Source organism: Rhincodon typus, chromosome 23 (genome assembly GCF_021869965.1).
Source record: "Rhincodon typus isolate 14 chromosome 23, sRhiTyp1.1, whole genome shotgun sequence".
NCBI classification, from domain to species: domain Eukaryota; kingdom Metazoa; phylum Chordata; class Chondrichthyes; order Orectolobiformes; family Rhincodontidae; genus Rhincodon; species Rhincodon typus.
Window position 1 is genome coordinate 36,005,645 of NC_063354.1, and position 21,082 is coordinate 36,026,726.

The following is a 21,082-nucleotide window of genomic DNA, read 5'->3' on the forward strand; positions in this document are numbered from 1 at the left end:
TCATCCCGCCCCCTTGACCTGTCCGTCCTCCCTGGACTGACCTATCCCCTTCCTAACTCCCTACCTACACTCACCTTTACTGGCTCCATCCCCGCCTCTTCGACCTGTTTGTTTCCTCTCCACCCATCCTCTCCTCTATCCATCTTCTATCCGCCTCCCACTCTCTCCCTATTTATTTCAAAACCCCCTTCCCCTCCCCCTTTTCTGATGAAGGGTCTAGGCCCGAAACGTCAGCCTCTCTGCTCCTATGATGCTGCTTGGCCTGCTGTGTTCATCCAGCCCTGCACCTTGTTGTCTCGGATTCTCCAGCATCTGCAGTTCCTACTATCTCTGAGGGAATTCATTCTTAAGGTCTTGGAGTGGATGCTGATCAAGTATGCTGCTTTGTCTTGGATGGTGGCAAGCTTCTTGAACATCATAGAGCTGCACTCCTCCAAGCAAGTGGAATGCATTCTATCACACTCCTGACTTGGTCCTTGCGGATGGTAGAAAGCATTGGAGAGTCAGAAGGTGAGCTAGTCACTGCAGCATTTCCAGTCTCTGACTTGCTCTTGTAAACACAGTATCTGTATAATTTAGTTTCTGCTCAATAGTCACCCGGATTGTTGCTGGTGGAGGATTTGATGCTGGGAATGCCACTGACAACTAAGTAGAGATGGTCAATTTGCCTCTCATTGGTCATTAGCTAGCACTTGTGTGGTACAAATGTCAGTTGCTACTGCCACGGCGACAAAGACTGCTAAAACCATGCAAAATTACTCTAACCCAATCGACCATAAGAGACATAGAGCTAAGACTGAGCTGCAGCAATGTCAGGATGATCATTGGTTAATCACAACAGTTCCCTCGAATGGTGACTAGTTGCAAACAGATTTTCATCACAAATAAGCAAGTTATGAAATAATTTACCCCCTCTGGCCAATCCTGACTACTCGGAGATCCTCTCCATACTTGTTCTTGATCCAGTTGATACCCTGCAGTTGGGGGTCAATCACAAGTGGCCAGCGTTCACAGTTGGTTAAGATGGTTGCATTCTCCGTGGACATTCTGTCAGCAGGGAGACCTTCATTCTGCCAGGTCGCAACATCAGCATCATCTGTCAGCATGGTCATAGGGTCCAAGTCAGACGTTATTGGGATTGGAACCTGAGCACGGGAAAAGAAGTGTTGGATACCGTCATGAAGATCATAGTATGAAAGCATAGTAAGGCTTTTCCTTTCTCTTCCACCATTTTTTAAAATCCACTTTCTCTCCTTAAGCAGCTAGGTTTCTGGTATTTCTGTAAACATAGTGAATCGATATTTTCTGAAAGCATTCATTAAGGTTTCTCCCAAGTGGTTTGTTAATGATGTATGAATGCATGGAAGATGATATAGAGTAAACAACCTGCTGGTCTATCAAGCCTATCCCTCAGCCTCACGCAGCACAGACTTCCATCCCCACTCAGAGCCACTGAAGCTCCTGGAAGGGGCAGAGAACAGACATAAACCCAAGTTAATTGGAGGGAAAAGATCCAGTAAATTTCTCTTGGACTCCATTAAATAATTGAAACTAACAGAGGGCATCAACTTGGCTTTAATTGCTTGGTGCAAAACATATCTTATAATTTGGCATAAAATATATGGTACAAACGGAAATGTAGCATATATATACAGAAAACTATCTGTCTAAACGGATAAAACAAGTGCAAGATGGTTATGGCCTGGTGTCATTATCGCTAGACTGTTAATCCAGAGACTCCAGGTAATGTTCTGGGGATCCGGGTTTGAATCCCGCCAAGACGGATGATAGAATTTGAATTCAATAATACTACATGTGACTCCAGACCCAGAGTAATGTGGTTGACTGTTAAATTCTCTCTGGGAAATAAATACTCGCCTAGCCATCGATCCCCTCAACCCATGCACAAGTAAAAAAAAGTGAAGTAAGCCCATGTGATTCAAGAAGGGTTAGATGTAGTACATCACAGGGGTTCGTGCTAGGGTAATTTTGGATCTTGGCAAACATGAATGATTTCAACTAAGGAATAGGATGCACAATCCTCAAATTTGCTGATAATGTAAAAGCAGGGTGGTTGAAAAATGAGGAAGACTGTAATAACTTCAGGAGTGCATAAGGCAGCCTAGCTGAATACACAAGCAGTTGGCAGCTGCAGGTTAGTATGGCTAAGAATAAATAATATAGTTTGGGAGAAAAAATAGGGCACGGGATGATACAATCAATAAAAGACATTAACGATGAAAGAGGTTCACAAGTTCAAATATTTCATTCTCTGCAAAACCGAGTACAATAAAAATAGCTAATTGTTTCACATTATTAATACGTTTCCCATTACTTTTTAAGACTGAAGTTGCAATAATAACCGAGTGTGAAAGATTGTTTGGACCGCATTTACAGTACAGTGTGCAATTTTTGAACTCAATTTTCAAAAGCCATTTAAAAAAAACAGTTTCAACAAGTCAACACAATGAAGCAAAAAGAAGCAGTGGTTCTGGGGGAGGTCCTGACATACTGGGACTGTTTCCAGTGATGCTGCACAGGCGAAAGGTTCATGAAGATCCTTCAATGTGGTGTTCTCTACGTTGATGAGATCAAACACAAACTGGGGAACCATTTTGTGGAACATTTGCTCAATCCACTAATATAATCCCAACCTTCTGGCTGCTTGCCATTTTAACCCAACATCTTGTCCACATTTTTGTCCTTGGCCTGTTTCCTGTTCAGCCCATGCAGGCTAGAGAAACAAGACCTCATTTTCTGATTAGGCACCTTACAGCCTTCTAAACTAAACATTAGTCAACTCAGTCCATAAATTCTGTCTTCCATTTCCTGCCCCCTCCAACCCTAACCCAGTGTGTCATTTTGGTGTTTTTGCTTCTACCAGAGCTGATCTACATTCTGTTGTTAACACCTCCTCTGGAGCCAGCTATCTCTATACACCTATTGCTATTCTCTTGGCCTTTTATTCTTTGATACCTTTCTCCTCTAATCTCCCTGACTCTCCAAAATTGCCTCTGCTTCACTTGTTCCTGCCCACCCTTTCATACAGTATAACACTCATCACTTTCCACCTCTCTTTGATTCCAAAGGAGAGCCATGTTGGACTCAAAACATCACCTCTGTTTCCCTCTCCACTGATGCTGCCAGACCTTCCGAGTTTCTTCAGCAACTTCTGCTTTCATTACAAAATAAGAGTCAGTCCTCTGGAAGTAGAGGGTTTAGTCAAAGTACAAAATAAGAAATGACCATTTTACAACTGTATTCACTATGAGAGTGTAAGGTGGACTGAAGTGAGAAAAAAAAAACTTTTAAACCCTGGGAGTTATAAGCATGGCTGCATAATTTGAAAGTAAGGAATTTGATACCTATTGTCAATACTGCTTATCCAGCTGTGGGTTTCAGCAATGCGCAAACGAACTGGAGTCGAGAGATGGTTTACAAGTAAACTGAATGGGGTAGAAGAATGGTCAGTTCTCAATGAAAAATGTCCTCTGCCTGTCAACAACTGCTAACACACAGTGTGCCACTTTGGTCCAATAATGAGCCCTAACTTTTCTTGCCTCTGGTATACTTACACAATGTCTTTGAATTTACCTTTTTTTTAACCTGCCAGTGTTTATCGTGCCCACTCTTTGCTTTCCTAACCTCTTTTTAAGTAACCCCTGCACTTGCTATACACCTTTAGGACTTCTGGTGTTTTGAGCCCTCAGCATTGACCATAATATTCCCTTTTCTTTCCCTTGTCTAATTCTGTAATGAATAGAGCACAGACAGTTGGTCTAAGGGGGACATTTTCAATATGACAACGTGTAGCTAGTGGTATGCCAGTGTGATCAGCGCATTAATATGTATTTATAATATATTTGTAATATATTTTAATGACTTGGATGACAAAACTGAAGGTAGTGTCACCATGTTTGTGGATTTAAAGAAAAGTAGGTGGGAAGGGAAACGGTGAAGATATCACAAGGAATCTACAGAGGGATATAGACATATTTAGCAAATGGAACATATTGTGGGAAAACATGAAGTTTTGCACTTTGGCAAGAAGAATGAAAGAGCTGAATATTATTTAAAAATAGATACTTCAGAAAGCTGCAGCTTGGATGTTTGTTTTCCTTATTTTAAAAGAAATGATGTTGGGAATAGGGAAATTTTTCTAAAACTATCTGAGGTACTAGCCAGACAACAGCTGAAATGCTATGAACAGTCTTGGGCCCATTGTTTAAGGAAGCATGTACTGGCAATTGGAGATAGTCCACAGAAGATTCACAAGATTGATGCCAGGTGTGGAGGGGCTGCCTTATGAGGAGAGAGTGGGTGGGTTGGGCCTGTGCTCATTGGAATTTAGAAGAATGAGAGGCGACCTTATTGAAACATACAAGATTGCATTAACAGGGCAGATGTGGGAGTGTCTAGGACCAGAGGGCATAATTTAAGAATATGATGTCACCCGTTTAAGTCAGAAATGAGGAGAAATTTCCTCCCTCAGATGGTAGTCAATTTGTGGAGTTCTTCACTGAATTTTTCCTTAGCCAATGTGTGTCTTCCCCCATGATTATGTCTGTCAGGCTTTTTTGTGTAGGGGAGAGTTTATAAGGGGTGGGGGCGGCAGAGTTTTAATTTGTAGAGTTTACTTAGTTGCTTACCCTTGGCTGGAATCTAATTACCTGTGATAAACAGTCATTCTTATTAAGTATAGAAACCTGGCCCACATATTCTATCAACCTGGGTCTGAAAATTGGGTAGTTTGGGGATTGTGCTATTTCTTTTTAAAAGCTTTACATTTTGTGATGGCTCCAGGAATAGTAGGGCTTGTTTTTTCAGTCCACTATCCCAACAAAGTCATGACAAGAGAAAGCTTCCAATGGAGCAGTAAAGAGACAACAGAGAAACAGTATTGAAAGAAAAACTGACAGAGAGGCAATGCTAAAAGGTTAACTTTACTCAAAGCATTTCTAGTCTGAATGGGATGTTCCTGTCTTTACAGAGGGAAGCAAAAGTGGAAATTGTTATGGAATCCCCCTTGAGATATGGGCATCACATCAGATGACTGGAGGTTTGCAAGCTGAGCACCCTTGCTTCAAATTGGGGCAAGGAATAAATGCAACAACTTCAGTCCAGCCAACCAAATGCAAAGTGATTGGCAAAAGAATCAAAGACAAACTGAATGTCTTTTCTTGAATGGGCGCATTGTGCTCGTGTTCTGGAAAGCACTGCCTGAAAGAGTGTTGGAACATGATTCAATCATGATATCCAAAAGAGAATTGAATAAACACTGGAAGGAAAATAAACTGTTTACAAGGTTCTAAGGAAAAGGCAGAAGGATTCAGATTAATTGGACAGCCCAAACAAAGAACCAGCAGAGACACAATGGTCCAAATGATGTGCTTATATGCCATAACACGCTTTGATTTTAAGAAGGGGTGTCGTGACTGGCCAATTCATGGAACATCCTGCAGGGGACGTAGAAGTTGTTCAATTGCTGGCTGAAAGGAAAAAGCAAAGTGGATCACATTGAAAAAGATTGGCAGTGTGGAAATATTTAGCCAAGCATCCTCAAATCAGCAAATATAAATTGGGCAATGCAAATTCTATATTGGATTTCACAGGGACGATTTCATGCTTTGAACTGTCAACACATAACTCAAAGGAATTAAAACCATTTAAATGGTATAGGATCTGTTACTTATTAAAATTCATCTAAAAGCTCAATTAAAATTTGAGATGTTATTCAATCAGCTTCATTCGAAGGCAGTCTTGGTATTCATCCCCAACATTAGTTTTACTAATGATTGGGTTAGAGAAGAGACTGGTGTAAAATATGAGGTATGAAGGACATTCTAAGCATTCCTTAATGATGTATACTAGTGACAGCAGGACCTTTAGTATCGAATATTTTAATAGGATGCAGGCAATATAGATCTGAGCATCTATCTTATCATCAGTCCTTGCTCGTCAGTCAATTCACAATGTCAAATCAAGAATAATATTATCCATGATCTGGGAGCATTATTTATTGATTACTGAACATTCTTTCAATCACAATTGAGACAAGATGTGTGACACACAACTTATTCTTTATGATGTGGGGAAAACCTTTTATAATGTAAAATAACTTAAACTGGATGGATGTTTACAAACAACATTGCAATTAATCATTTCAATGTGCCTGCCTTTAAGGCAGCCTGGCACTTTTGAGCCATCACCCTGGGCTGTAGGATTTTATCCCATGTTAACATTTTTCATGGAACAAAAACAAAGAACTGTGGAAGCTGAAAATCTGAAAATAAAACAGAAATAGCTGGAGAAACTCAGCAGGTCTGACAGCATCTGTTGAGAGAAAACAGAGTTAACATTTCAGATCCAGTGACCCTTCTTCAGAATTGACTGTAACTAGAAATAGGTTGATTATATGTTCTGAAGACAGGAGAGAGAGGAGGAGGAGTAAATGATAGGTGGGGGTGCAGCTCAGAGATGGGCAGACAAAAGAATGGATAATGGTAAGTTGGAGAGAAAGAAAAGCTGCTAATGGGGACCATTAGTGGGTAAAAATAGGCTGACTGCGGTGAAAGTAGATCATGTGATGACAAGGCTTGGTGTGTGGGGAGAAAGTGCTCAGGCCTTAAAATGACTCAACTCGACACTGAATCCTAAAGGTTGCAGTGTCCCCAAGTGACCTGAACATGTTATTTTCTGCAATCACGACTGAAGGAGGATCACTGGACCTGAAACATTAACTCTGCTTTCTCTACAGATGCTGCCGGACCTGCTGAATTTCTCCAGCTGTTTCGGTTTGTGTTTAACTTTTTTTTCATTACTGTCTAAGAATGTGACAGCGTTATGACAAACTTCATAAAAGAACAGTTACTTTGCGAGGATGATAAACTAAAAACATATCAAGTAGCATCATTTATGTATTTTCAAGGCCGATAATATTGGCCTATTAAACAAATTACTCTTTCAAATAAAACTATATGTTGCATCACCATAGAAACCACTACTATTTAATGGTTGTTGACACAGGCTGTCTGAAAAAGAATGAACCACAATCTTATTACATGCATAAATCTCAGTTTATCAGCAAACTCAACGGTGTTTATGCCACATACATAAAGATAAATATTTTAACATTGCATAGTGACTGAATGGTACAACTAAATTGGTGGCTGGCTTTTACATTACTTAATGTCACATCAGTTGAGTAATACTCTCTAACATATGCTGTGTGGGTTAAATCCTGAGAAAATACCAATCGAAATAGCTCATTAATACCTTATCGTGAATTTCACCATGCATCAAAGATATCGACAATCCAACAGCCTGTGCTGACATTAAAGTGACTGAATGTAGGTAAAACATCACAAAGTAAATAGTATTTATTTTTTAAGACAAACCATTAGAAGGCTAGCTGAACACTTCAATCTAATCTCTGGATTTGCTAACAGTTGAAAACGAGTTCTGACATTATCTGCACCTCTGGTTAGAGTACAGCCTTTGAACTAGCTTCCAGCCATCCATTTCACACTGTAGGGTAAAATGCCTTGTGACAAAGGCTTTTGAATCAGAGACTACATTACCCAGCTTGAAAGAACTCTACGGGAACTTTAAAATAACGTTTGTTAGCTGGTTTGGTAACACAGTCACACTCCATTATTCAGAAGGAAGACATTTATCAAAGAGAGGGGGAGAGGTCCAATTTGTTACATGTTGTTATTGTTACTATGGCTATTCAACAACTAACAATTAGCACACCACAGAATGTGGTCAAATTAATAGACTCCAGCAGAACACGATAATGGCAACAGCTACAAACACAACCAAAAGCACTTCATTGCTGATGGTCCTCTTCAGATTGTGAAGGTACAGGGCTTCTCACAGTATATTATTAAGCTCACAGCTGCAAATTAGCGATTCAAACAGCAATGCAAACACAGAAAAATCATGCAGTTAACTCAATTCAAGGAACGTGAATGTAGTGGGTTCAGTCCACTCTCTCTTGAATCCATTCTGTTCTAACTGTTAGTGCTCATGCCACCTACAACTCACCCTGCTTTAATGAGAATGATGAGGCCATCTCATCATTCCCCTACCTCGATCCAAAAAACACATCTACTTAAACACTTTCTTTCTGCACAACTGAAGTGGATACTTGTTCTTAGATCGCCTGGTTCAAGTCAAAAATGATCACAGGTTAGACTCAAAATACTGGAGCTTCCTTCAGTGTATTGTTTGTTGCTGTCCATGGAGTGAGTGGACTACTATTATGTTAATCAGTATACAATCACAGTATAAGAGTAAATATGACAACACAGGATTTATATTCACATAACAGTTAATTCCTAGTTCTTTACAAATAACATAATGGTTATACAGACATTGCAGCTTTAACAAAGTTACCACTTCACTCTGGTAATAATGATCGTTCATTTTACAGCACTATAGAGCATTGCAACAAGATACTGAGCAGGTTAACAGAATGGCAGTTGATTACAAGAATTTTTCATTATGGCTGCTGCAACTGGAGCTAGTGGGGTGGGAGATAAAAGAATGGATATTCTAAGGGTCAAGGGAGACACCAGAAAGTTTGAGACAAGGTCAGAAGTGTCACCGGGGAAGGTCAGCAGAGCCATGAGAAAATTAGAAGGGTTTGTAGGGGATATTGAGAAAATTATAGGGAGTGGTAAGGAGGGTCAGGGGAAGAGATGGAGCAAATTGGAGGCATTTGAGGTGGATCAGAGGCAGCTGCTAGGGTGTGAAGATGCGAGAGGGATCAGAAAGAATGGAGAGGGTGAACGAGGGATCAGGAAGGCTGGGTCAATGTGGTTGTAGCAGATTGGATTGACAATGGGCGAAAGGAGAGACTGATTACAGTAAGAGGCTGATATTAGGGCAAGGGGCTTGTGTAACTAAGTTAGCTAGGTGTGATGCTTTGTTCCTCCAGAACCATAGTGTGTTGAGAAAGCACTTACTTGGTGACTTCAGTAGCCCTCATCCTCAGCTGGCTTCCCACTGTATCCCCAACAGCTCCCCAACCCCTGTCAAACGTTCCTACCTTCATTACAATAGAAAACAAGCAGATTTGAGAGATTTGTGTTTCCCACCTGACAGAAGGATTTGGGGTTTAAGATTCAGTATTACTTTTTTTGGAAAATCATTTAATAACTTAACACTTCAATTCTGTAGTTATGATTTGGACGTTCCTTCTTTGTCGGCACAGTATAAACAAAATATGCCACAGGTATTCAACATTATTTGGTCATTTCAGCTGCATAGATTATATTCTTTCTGGCCTGCATCTCTGAAGGAAGACAATACCATGTTTTATAAGCTTGATTTTGTTAGGAAGGAAAGCCACTAATTTCTTATCTTCAAGGGAAAATAAACAGCTGAAAAGATGGACTTGTATTTGGAAAGTGCCTTTCAAAATCACTGAACATTTCAAGGTAAGTTACAGCTCAAGTACTTTCTGAAGTTTAGTAATGCTTCTAATGCAGGAAAAGCAGCTACCAATACTACAGGAAGCTACCACAACCATCAATGTGCTAAAACCTGCTTTCTATCACAAGAAAAACTGAAAGAACTACAGATGCTGTAAATCAGGAACCAAAACAAAATTGCTGGAAAAGTCCAGCAGGTCTGGCGGCATCTGTGAAGGAAGAAACAGAGTTAACATTTCGGTTCTGGTGACCCTTCCTCACAACTGCTTTCTATCATGTTGGATTGAGGGATAACTCCCTATTCAGCTACAAAGTAGTGGGGCATTAGGGGCAAAACAGTGTTGCTAGTGAGTAAGTGGGTACAAGGCTGTCTTCAGGTCAATCAGGAATCATGAGTATGGGAGGTGGCTTGAGGTGCAAACTAATCTTCCTTCTTCTATCATTTTCGTATATTTCAACAACATGTACATGAAGACAGCTTCAAATTAGTAAAAGTGGAATCAAATACAAATATCAGGAAGTCCTTCTTTGCAGGAGTGAACAGCCATTGAAATGACCTTTGAGATAAACTGCTGGAAGCAAAAATGCTGAAATAACTCAAGAAACAATTGAATACAGCATTGTTACCTAAAACCACCTTCTGAATCTACGTTATTGTCTCTTATTGAAAAGAAAATTCTACGCAAAAGGTTTGCTGCATGCAACTCAGCCCACTTCATCAGAAAACAAAATTAGAAAGAAATTGGTGCAATTAAACAGAAGAACCTAATGGTCAATGGATTCAATACTGAGATTCTGATTTGATTATGAATGAAGGAGGAAGATCAGGAATGAAGTTTACAGTAACCTTGGCAAATGCGCAAGCCTTTCCATTGCAACATCAAACAAAAGCTGGTTATGTTATCTCTTTGCTAACCATTAGCTCAAGTGGCTTTGTTTTTTTGCTGATGTAACTCTTCTGCTGAGAAGACTAATAAAGCACAAACACCCTTTTAAGGTAGAAACATTGGAATAAATGGAAACTAATAAAGATGAAGTATTTCAGGAGAAACAAATGGGTGACAGTTCCCGAGCAGAATTAATGAGAGTTTTCAATTATTAAAAAGGCAGCACACAGTTTATTGAACACTTCTATCTTCATTTTCATTCGGCCGAATGATATGCTGTGGTAAAAGATTTATAAGACAGGAATTTCAGCTATCCTTTGAATAGTAAGTTGCTTTATCTCACAATTGAGGCTCTTAATCACAATTACCAGGAATCGTTGTTGTAGTTGAACATGACTGGATATGTAAATCTGTGGATAGTGGGTTGATACCAATATCACATGATGCTAATAATGCACTCTGTTAATTGCCCACTTTACTACAAAAATATATGGGGAAAAAATTAAACCCGCTGCTTTAAATTCTGTAATGATGCAGTCTGAGAACTGGATTTGAATGCAATCCAACCTCACTGTGTGAAAGCTTACAAACTCTACTGACTGCAAGCATTAAACGTGTAAACGGCTCATCCTAGTTTCAAATACACATAATTTTAACCAATAAAAGTGCCCAAGATCCTACAGAATTCACAAGCACAAACAGGTAATCAGGAGGTGGTGCGCATACGCAACGAGCAAAATGGGTGGACAATGTTGTCTTTTTTTTCTCCTTTATTCATTCACGGGATGAGGGCATCGCTGGCTAGGCAGCATTTATTGCCCATCCCTAATTGCCTAGAAGGCAGTTAAGAGTCAACCACATTGCTGTAGGTCCGGAATCACATGTAGGCCAGGCCAGGTAAGGATGGCAGTTTCCTTCCCAAAAGGACATTAGTTTTTCCTGACAATCGACAATGGATTCATGATCATCATTAGATTCTTAATTCCAGATATTTTACTGAATTCAAATTCCACCATCTGCCACGGCAAGGTTTGAACCGGGGTCCCCAGAACGTTATCGGGGTCTCTGGATTAACAGTCCGGTGATAACACCACTAGGCCATCACCTCCCACAGTAGGCCTAAAGGAAGGCTCATGCAAGCATTACGCCCAGGGGTAAAGAAATGGAATGATGTTATTACATCTTGGATCAGTAATGAGGGATATCAGCCAAAGCATGCCCTGTAGAGAAATACTCCATTGGTTATTCAAGTCATATTGTCTGCGTCATTTTCACATGTATAAATTCCTCAAAATGGCACTTCTCCCTGTTAATAAAGACATGGATCCAGTTTTTGAAAATCCCATATTTCATCATCAGGTTAGCAAAGCCAAAACAACAGAAATATCATTGTACCAAAGCTATTTTCTCATGGTCTGAACTAAGCAAATATCAAAAGAAAAGACCAATAGGAATTGTGAATAACTCATTGGGAACAGTAACCTAACATACATCTCTAGTTGTATTTTACATTGACTATTTTAATTTAAATTATAGGCAATGGTTTCTATGAGCTAATATTCAGTGTTTAATCCAGATTTTCACAAGTCGATGACTCTACCATGAGTATAACAGAACATGCATTTTTGTCAACACAGGAGACAAGTTCTCAGACAAAAATCTCCCAGAATACCAACTAAACAAGGTTAGTAAGGAAGCTGTTAATATCAAAAGGAGAATGAAAGTTTTTCAGCAGAATTGAAAATCTCATTATAAATAAACAGTCACACATTGGATGATGCTGTTAAAATAGTGAACTAGTTTTATGATTGAAACCCAGTAGCATGTCAGAAATGAACAAAATAATGAGATATCTTGGAGGAATACCTATATGCCAATGAAACTGCAGTAAGTTATGTCTTGAGCTTTACACCTGTTAATCTAGCAAGATAGGTCTGGAGAATCATGTGACACTGAATATCCCAAATGTTTTCTCAAAAATCACTTAAATATTATAAACTGTTCAAATAATGAGTATATCTAAACAATGATCAAAACAAAACTTCATTAGTCATCAAAAAATATGAAACAATAGCATTTGTCTCTAAAATGTATGAATATAACAAACTATTGTCTGTGGGGATAAGTTTATTAGGTTACCAAATCAGATAATTTGTTTGTAAATACAATTGCAAAAACCCATGCATGATGCATGCCTTACTTTGAGTTGTCCAAGATAAGGCTTCCACATCCCATCCATTAGATCCTGCCTGTACGTCTTTGTGAAATAGCCCAGATATGAAACAAAGGCAGTGATTAGGAGCACATCTCCACACAGCATGCTCTCCTGTTGTTTGAAGTTGTGCACAGCTTCAGCCCAACGTACATTTTCTGAGGCGAGGCCACCAACCTAGGAAGAATATTTTGGTTTTGAAATAATTCACAGTGAATGTATAGCACAGAAATGGACCTTTCGGCCCAACCCATCCACGCCGACCAGATATCCTAAATTAATCTAGTCCCATTTACCTGTGTTTGGCCCATATCCCTCTGCTTCCCATTGTAACAGAGAAGGCATACGGGGAAACTAATTGAAATGTATAAAATCAAGAGGAGTGGCTGGGAAGGTTTTAATCCCTATTGTTGAAAGGTCCATAACCTGGAGGCATAGATCTAAATGACAGGTAACAGGCCTCGAGAGGATTTGAGGGGGAATTGTTTTGGTTGATGGGCATCTGAAACTCTTCACCTGAAAGGGTGGATAGAGGTAGATGTCCTTAACTACTTTGATTTGTATTTGAAAAACCACAAGCTTCAAGGCTGTGTACCTGGAACTGGAAAGTAGGATTAGGCTGGATGGCAACATGTCATTTGGCACAAACACAATGGGCTGAATAGTCTCTTCCTGTACTGTAACCATCTATGATTCCACATTCAGTCACGAAAACTCATCCAGGAGATCAAAATAACTCCGATTTAAATTACAGAGTCAAAAAGGAATGAGATTCAAATATTATTTAACTTCTTTAAAATATGCGAGATAATATGGTAATAGATATGACAAGAATATAAAATTAATCAACCATAATGTATTAACAAATCAATGATTTTACCAACAAATTTCGACAATGGAAGCTGAACTTAAACTACACACTGAGTTTTTTTCTTCGTGTTACTATTATGCAGTGTTTTAGCGACTCTGATTTTCATGATTAAAAATTATGTTTGTCTTTGAGATTTGTTGCCCAAAATTGCATATGTGTTGAACTTTAAAGAAATCATCCAAGCAATTTTGCAGTGCATCTAAAAGGATAATAATATTCATTGTTTATTAAGTTAACTGTTTATCAATATGAATTTTGCCATTATCAAAAGAGCCCTCGAGAATTCCAGTCAGGCCTTGATTAGGTCAATGTAATTCAGAAGCTTATGCAATGGCATCTCTTGTTCAACAGCAATCTCAAAGTGTCTGCAGCTGCTCTGAGGAAGGGCTTCAATCAGTCTTCAACTTCCACCTTCTAGAAATGAGAAGCAACAGCATTTTCCTGCAGATTCATAACTGACAGCAAAAATGTTTGTGATCTCCATTATTCATTTGGGACAAATGCTCCAACGAGAATCAGATGCTGCATTCAGAAGGCCTTAAATTTGTCAATTTGTAAATTTGCTATCCAAGCCTATTGTAATTTGAACTGAAGGGGCTGACAGAACAGATCGGTTGAATCAGAGATAGTAGGAACTGCAGATGCTGGAGAATCCGAGACAACAAGGTGCAGAGCTGGATGAACACAGCAGGCCAAGCAGCATCATAGGTTGCCTCTTTCTTTCTGATCTTGCGTACTTGTAACTCTCTCAGGACATTTTAACCCAGTTAGAAGTTATAAAGGAAAAGAACATTCTGCTCTATGTGACTCAGTGCAGATTGCACAAATTCATCTCAGCTTGTCAGTGACCAAATGATTTCTTGTAATCTGGCACCTAGCACAGTGTGACTTCCTTCATAGAATTTTCCTTCCAAGTTTCTATGATATACCACTGTATTAGTCTTTTGACATATCTCATTGGGTACAAATTAAATGACTTAAATCAATGACATATTACTGTTAATGTATTGCAAGAATCTTCACCATTTGGAGTCAGACCTGATCAGGAGCAGGCATGGTCTTTAAGGATGGGACCAAGTTGTTGCTCAGAGGTAGGTTTTAAGGAGGATTTTGAGGACGGGAAGTGATTTGCCACAATTAAGGAATTACAGATGGTACAGCAGAGAAAAAGTATAGCAGACAATAAATCAAAGCAACCAGTTAATGCAAGCAAGTGTGTAGAGTTGGAAGAGGTCATGGAGAGGAGTATGACTATGAAAAAAAACTATGAAAATTTGGATTTTTAAACCAAAGTGATGGGGTTTGGTGAACAAAGAAAATTAAACCATTATGGCTGGATTTTCCATTGAATGTTTGTAAAAGTCTATTTGAGTACAGTTAAATGTGTGAATGCAGAAGATGCAATTTGTGACTCCCTCTACCTGGACAAGATTCATTGTTAACTGCAGAGAAAAATCAATTAGAAATCACTGAATAACGCAAATCTGTCATTTTTATGCTGCTCATCTGCTCCAAAAATACTTGAAACAAGTGATGTCTGTAAAGGGCAAGTGTAACTGGATATTTTCAAGGCATATTAACAAGGCATACTGGAGCTAGTGGTAAGTGGGCTTTGGTTTGTATGTCTGAAGAGTTTAATGATTAACTTATTAGTATTTCTGGAGACATCATGATTTGTTTGATATCTCCAGAAGTGTTCCTGGTGTCTAATAGGGTTTTGTTTTCAGTGGGAGAGTTTACAAATGAACAAAGTAAACAGTGTGCTTGTGTTTTTAGTTTAAAAGGTCAAACATGGATTTTTTTTTTTCTTTTGGTTAGGGAGAACACTCACAATTTATAAAAAAAAATGCTTTTGGGCATCAGCTTGTCAGTTTTGCAGGAGTTTTGGCTGAAGCTGGATGTGCCACACAGTTCCTGATTAAAGGGGGCGAGTTAGACTGGTTTAGAAATATGTTAGCTCAGTATAAGCAGTTTAGTTTGAAAATTCCAGACCATAAGTGTTTGATGACAATCCTAAAGGAGTCTTCAGAAGCTGAGAAAGTTTACACTCTGTTTTATTAAGGCTCCAGAAAGATGCCATCAGATTCTCAAGACGTAAAAGCAAATGGAATTCTCTCTCATGCAAGAACTGCAAAAGAGTGCTGTTGGAATTAATGGGATTATATTTTACCAGGCATTTCTAAATCTTTAAAATTGTATGTAAGTAGTTTGGTTTATTCTATTTTATCTTCATTTTTTGTTTAATAAACTTCTATTTTGTTGTTAAAACTAATTTTGCAGCATTGCATTACATGTTTGTGCTTCAGTGAAAGGCCACTTCTTAAAACCAAAAAAAAAATCTGATCTATCAAGCAAGATTTTAATCTGACATCTGATGTGTCCAATAAAACATCAGCCTGGATCTTAACACACCCCTTATGTTCTCACAGTTGGTTTGGACACGCAAAGGATCACTGGAATGCCAGCAATAAAAGGCAGAAATACTCAGCAGGTCAGGACGAATGTTTGGAATAAAACATTATCAGTGGGTTGGATTTAATTCTCACTCAACCAAGTGTGCCAGTGGACATCTACCTGCAATGTTAACTAACCTTCCACTTCCACGAGCAAGAAAGCCCACTGGATGAAGCACCAATCAGGCACATAGGCTGAGAAGCCTGTCGCACATCACCTATCATGATCCTCATCATTGAAATCCCACCCTTTCCTGAAGGTGATGAACAATCAGAGGCTGGCAACCACAGGGAACTGGGAAGGGTCACATGAAGCCCAAGATGGACAACCATGTAGTGCTGCATGGGCAAGTAGTCTTTTTGTGGCTGATTATGGAGTAGAGTTCGTGGGTAAAGGTGAAGAGACAAAGGCAGAGGGCTGGCTTTCAGTGGCCAGTCCCTACACAACACACTCACCACACAATTAGCTTCTGTCAGTGCCTAATAGAAAGGAATCGTAAGCATTATTTGCTTACAGCCAGGAATACATGGCTGTGGGTCTAGAATATATTATTCTTAACGCACATCTGCACAACAACCATCAAGAGAATAAAAAAAAGTCTAATTCTAAGTATCTTGTTGCAGCTCTACAGTGTACAATTTTGAGTGCTGGTCAAGAAACAAAGACCTATTGAACCTAACTTGATAAGGTGGCAAGATAAATTACTGAGAATGGCAAGGAACGATAAAGACATGCCCTCTATGAAAGTCAGTCCACAAGGTGACAAGTGCAGAAGGCATTAAAAGCAACTGTGTGAAACGCAGCCCAATTTGAACAGAAGTAGCAAGTATTCAAATTCACTGTCAATTATCTGACTCTGTTACTTCTAGTTATGACTGTCAATTATTTTAAATTGTTATACATTGTACAAGAGTGTCAGATATCATAGATAAAACCTCCTGAATAAGGTCACCTTTTAACAATCGATGGAGATAACAATTGGGAGGCTAGAAAGTGAAAAAAAGATTGCTTCTGGCAGGAAGTTTGTGCCCGAGATGGAGAAAAGACAGTTTCTGGGAATGTGGTTTGCTTGGCAGGGAGGCGATGAGGTCACAGATGTCAAAACACAACCGCTGATGGTCAGAGTAAAATTACTAAGATGAGTCTGAAAACACTGTTGTGGCAGCAAATTCCCAAAGCAGTTTTCACTGAGATATAAAAAAGGGCTACGCATGAGACAGAAGTTACAAAGGACATGAATGTAAAGGCAGACCGGGCTGCAATTGTTAAAAGATACTACTCAGTACATGTTCTGAAAGCCTTTCTAGGCCCAAGTTCTTTCTCGAGAATAACACAGTAGCATGCTGGTGTGAGAATACTGATTAAAAATGGGAAGATATACCGCTGCTTGAAACCTGCATGAAGTTGAAATCAATTTCACGCAGAACAATCACAAAGCTATGTATGTGATGTAACAAGGTTCTGTCACTAATCCATTCCTCAGAGATCCTCATCATGGAGAAATCAAAGCCTCTGTGACAAGAGATGCACAGAGGATTAATGAGAGATATGGATGTTTGGAGAAATGCATTTGTACATTGTTACATACGGGCTTGCCATGGTCACAGGACCGCTACTATAAATTTCTTTCCTTTTGGAACGAGCAGCCATTAAAACACATGAAATGAAACACAGACCTGGAAGTGTGAAGTTGAGAATTGGGTGAATTTTAAATATTTTCAAGATTCAGAATGTTTCTAATTTTACGAAACAGTTACTTTGAAATGTTGGGTGAGTTTGGAGTCAGAATGGTTGTGAATTTTCTGTTTCCTGCTATTGTTAAAATGAAAGAAGATATGAGACAGAATTTTCTTTTTCCATGTTCATTAGCAAAACTATGAAATAGCTACAGAATTAAAGCAAGAAAAAGACTCAGTAAATAAGAGTAGAAATCCTGCTGGGTAAAGACTGCTCCTAGGTGTGTTGTACCTTAACCCGTAAAAAACTGCAGGAAACCTAGAGGAGAGAGTTTGAAGCCTTAGATGACATACTCAGAACCCTCTATTAATGTTAATTTTGAATAGTACATGCTCAATATCAGAGCTTAAAGAGAGAGGGAGACTATTGATCTGTCTGAGATAGCACTAAGACATGTCGCTGAATCCTGTGAATTTGGACAACCAAAAGATGATCTCAATTGAGGTTGATCTTCTTAGGTATAAGTGATCCTTCCAAGACATATCTGCGGAGACAGGAGTAACTTCCTTGGATGGAAGCTATCAGCATCTGAGAGAGCTCCTACCTTATACAGTCATACAGCAAGGAGACAGACCCTTCAGTCCAACTCGTCCATGGCGACCAGGTTTCCCAAACTAAAGTAATCGCATTTGCCGGTGTTTGGCCTACATCCCTCTAAACCTTTCCTATTCATGTACCTATGTAAATGTCTTTTAATTGGTGTAACTATATCCACCTCTACCACTTCCTCTGGCAGCTCATTCCATATACACACCACCGTCTGCGTGAAAATGTTGCCCCTCAGATCCCTTTTAAATCTTTCCCTTCTCACCTTTAATCTATGCCCTCTAGTTTTGGATTCCACTACCCTGGGAAAAAGATGTTGGCTATTCACCCTATCCATGCCCCTCATGATTTTATAAACCTCTGTGTGGTCACCCCTCAACAGCCTATACTCCAGGGCAACAAGTCCCAGCCTCTCCCTATAATTCAAATCCTCCAGTCCCAGAAACATCCTTATAAATCTTCGAAAACAGACAAGGCTTTGCATTATGCTGAGATAAACATTTGAGGCCAAACAAAATCAACACATTGGAAAAATGGAACTGATATTTGTAGATTGGCCAACAGGAAGATCAAAGCTGTAAATATTGAAGACGACACTACACAACAGCAATCATGTCTGGCATGGAGAAAGCAGTGATTTTTGTGCAAGGTACAGTTCTGAGTAGTTAACATTCATGTCGCATTACTTTCCCCATTCCACTGGTATCATGCAGTCTGTGGTGGAGACAAGGAGCTCTACTGTAGTTTTTGGAGGGAGCAGAAGTATTTGTACTAGCTCCGTAAGGTTCTAGTAATTATATCTGACCAAATGTATTTCGACTTACTCCTTTCATATAAGAAACCTTCTTGTTAACTGAAATAACTCCAGACAGGCCAGTATCCCTTTGTTCACATGTGCATAGTGCTTCAGACTGGTCCGGCTTCCTCAGAGCGGGGAGGCAATGGCCTGGTGGTATTATTGCTGGACTGTTATTCCAGAGACCAAGATAACATTCTGGGTTTGAATCCTGCCATGGCAGATGGTGGAAATTGAATTCAATAAATATCTTGAATTAAGAATCTAATGATAACCCTGCATCCATTGCCGATTGTTGGAAAAACTCATCTGGTTCACTAATGTCCTTCAGGGAAGGAAACTGCCATCCTTAACAGGTCTGGCCTACATGTGACTCCAGACCCATAGAAATGTGGTTGACACTCAACTGCCCCGAGCAATTAAGGGGGGGAGGGGGCAATAAATGCTGCCTAAAAGCAAAGCTCTCACCCCATGAATGAATAAAGACATAAAAAACTCTCAGAATAAACAGAATCTCTGACACTCCTGTTTATATCTGTCAGCCAGGTCTCCCTGATTGGACCAGATTAAAAGCCTCATCAGGAATTTCATATTCTATTAGGTCTACCTGGCTGACCTTGTTACAATCATTACATTAACCTCTGTCATTAATCATTACAGAACAAGTCAAAGCAAAAGTAAAAGAGAATTAGTGTCGGATTACTACCTTAATCAACCCATAGCCAGTATCACATAATGACAGGGATGGTAAAAATCACAAGGTACCAAGAATGATCATTTGGAAGAATTCCAGAGTCCTCAGACTGGAAAATGCTGAATCAATTTGCATGCAAGTGTTTAGTTAGAAAGAAACAAAGCAAGGCCACAAAGATGGCTATTAGAGAGATGTCACTCGATGATTTGTGTGAATCATTTTAGATTATAAAATATTGGTATGTAAATCATAATAAATGCTTTATGACGACTGCAGAAGGAGACATCAGGTGAATGATAAATGCCAAGTATCTGAAGTCCCAAACAGACACTGATACTTTGTGTAACATCATGAGATCTGTTTGAAATAGCTCAAGAGAGTGAATTAAAAATGAAGTCATTGAAGTTAAGGCTATGCCCAAGAGGACAAATAAAACCAAGAGCCCAATGCAAAGGGAAGAATAAATATCTACAGATCCAGATAACAGACATTCAGAAAAATCCACTCTTATTAGCTGAAGCAAGTCTAAAGCATAGAGTGAACTCTACGTATGCAGAAGAGATTTGCAGCATTGCTCAGTCCATTAAGCCATTGACTGCTGAACAGATCCCAGATGATTACAAAGATGTTTTTACAAGTCTCTATAGGCTAGTTAGCTTAACAGCCATTATTGGGAAAATGTTAGAGTCTGTTACAAAGGATGGAATAGAAAGCATTTAAAAATACTTAATATGATCAAGCAGTCAGCATAGTTTCATATAGTGCTGAAATCAGTGCTGAGGCTACAATAGGTTAAAATTGATCAGGTTATTATGGCCAAGTTTGCAGGTGGTAGAAAAATAAGTAGAAAAACAATTGGTGAGAATGACACAGAGTCTGCAGAGGGACAGAGACAGGTTAAGTGAGCTGAATAAAAACTTGAGAGATGGAATATGCTGTTGGAAAATATGAAGTTGTGCACTTCAGAAATGCTTTGAGAGGGTTATCTCACGTCAGTTGATCTTCAGGTCATTCATTATGACTTTTTATTGCTTTCCATGGGTGACACTGATTAAAGGGCAGCCAGGTTTTCACCAAGAATAAAGACTTAATCATCTTTAAGTGTCACGTGCTTCATGCAATATTCACAGAGTTCTGCTCAATGCTTATCTTATGAACAGGACAGTACAACTTGATGCTGCATTTCAGAGCAGGTACCAATGTGAAACGGATGCATAACAGCAATATTAATGCTGCAACATGAACACATTCTGGCAAAGTAGGCCGGCACCAATTAGAGCTAATGTTGAGCCAACAACATCCAACAGTTATAGAACTGTTTTCAGGATAAAGAAACTCACCAGTCGATTGGCAAGGGCAATGGTACGTTCAGTTGATTCAGCATCTTGCTGGCATTTCAGTTTATCTGCTGTTGCCTGTTCAAATTTCGCTGTTAGTTTAGCTAG

The 21,082-nt window shown here is 39.3% G+C and overlaps 1 protein-coding gene across 1 annotated transcript in view; it reads right to left on the reverse strand.

Annotated features, from left to right (window-relative positions):
* Positions 1-21,082, reverse strand: part of LOC109910686 (dynein axonemal heavy chain 9-like) — a 419,178-nt gene that overhangs the window by 159,895 nt on the left and 238,201 nt on the right. Inside the window, exons 48-50 of the mRNA XM_048611128.1 lie at positions 20,978-21,078; positions 12,528-12,716; positions 910-1,145 (exon numbers count right to left, since the gene is read on the reverse strand). Of these exons, the coding sequence (XP_048467085.1) occupies positions 910-1,145; positions 12,528-12,716; positions 20,978-21,078 (526 nt within the window). The remainder of the gene's footprint in view (positions 1-909; positions 1,146-12,527; positions 12,717-20,977; positions 21,079-21,082) is intronic.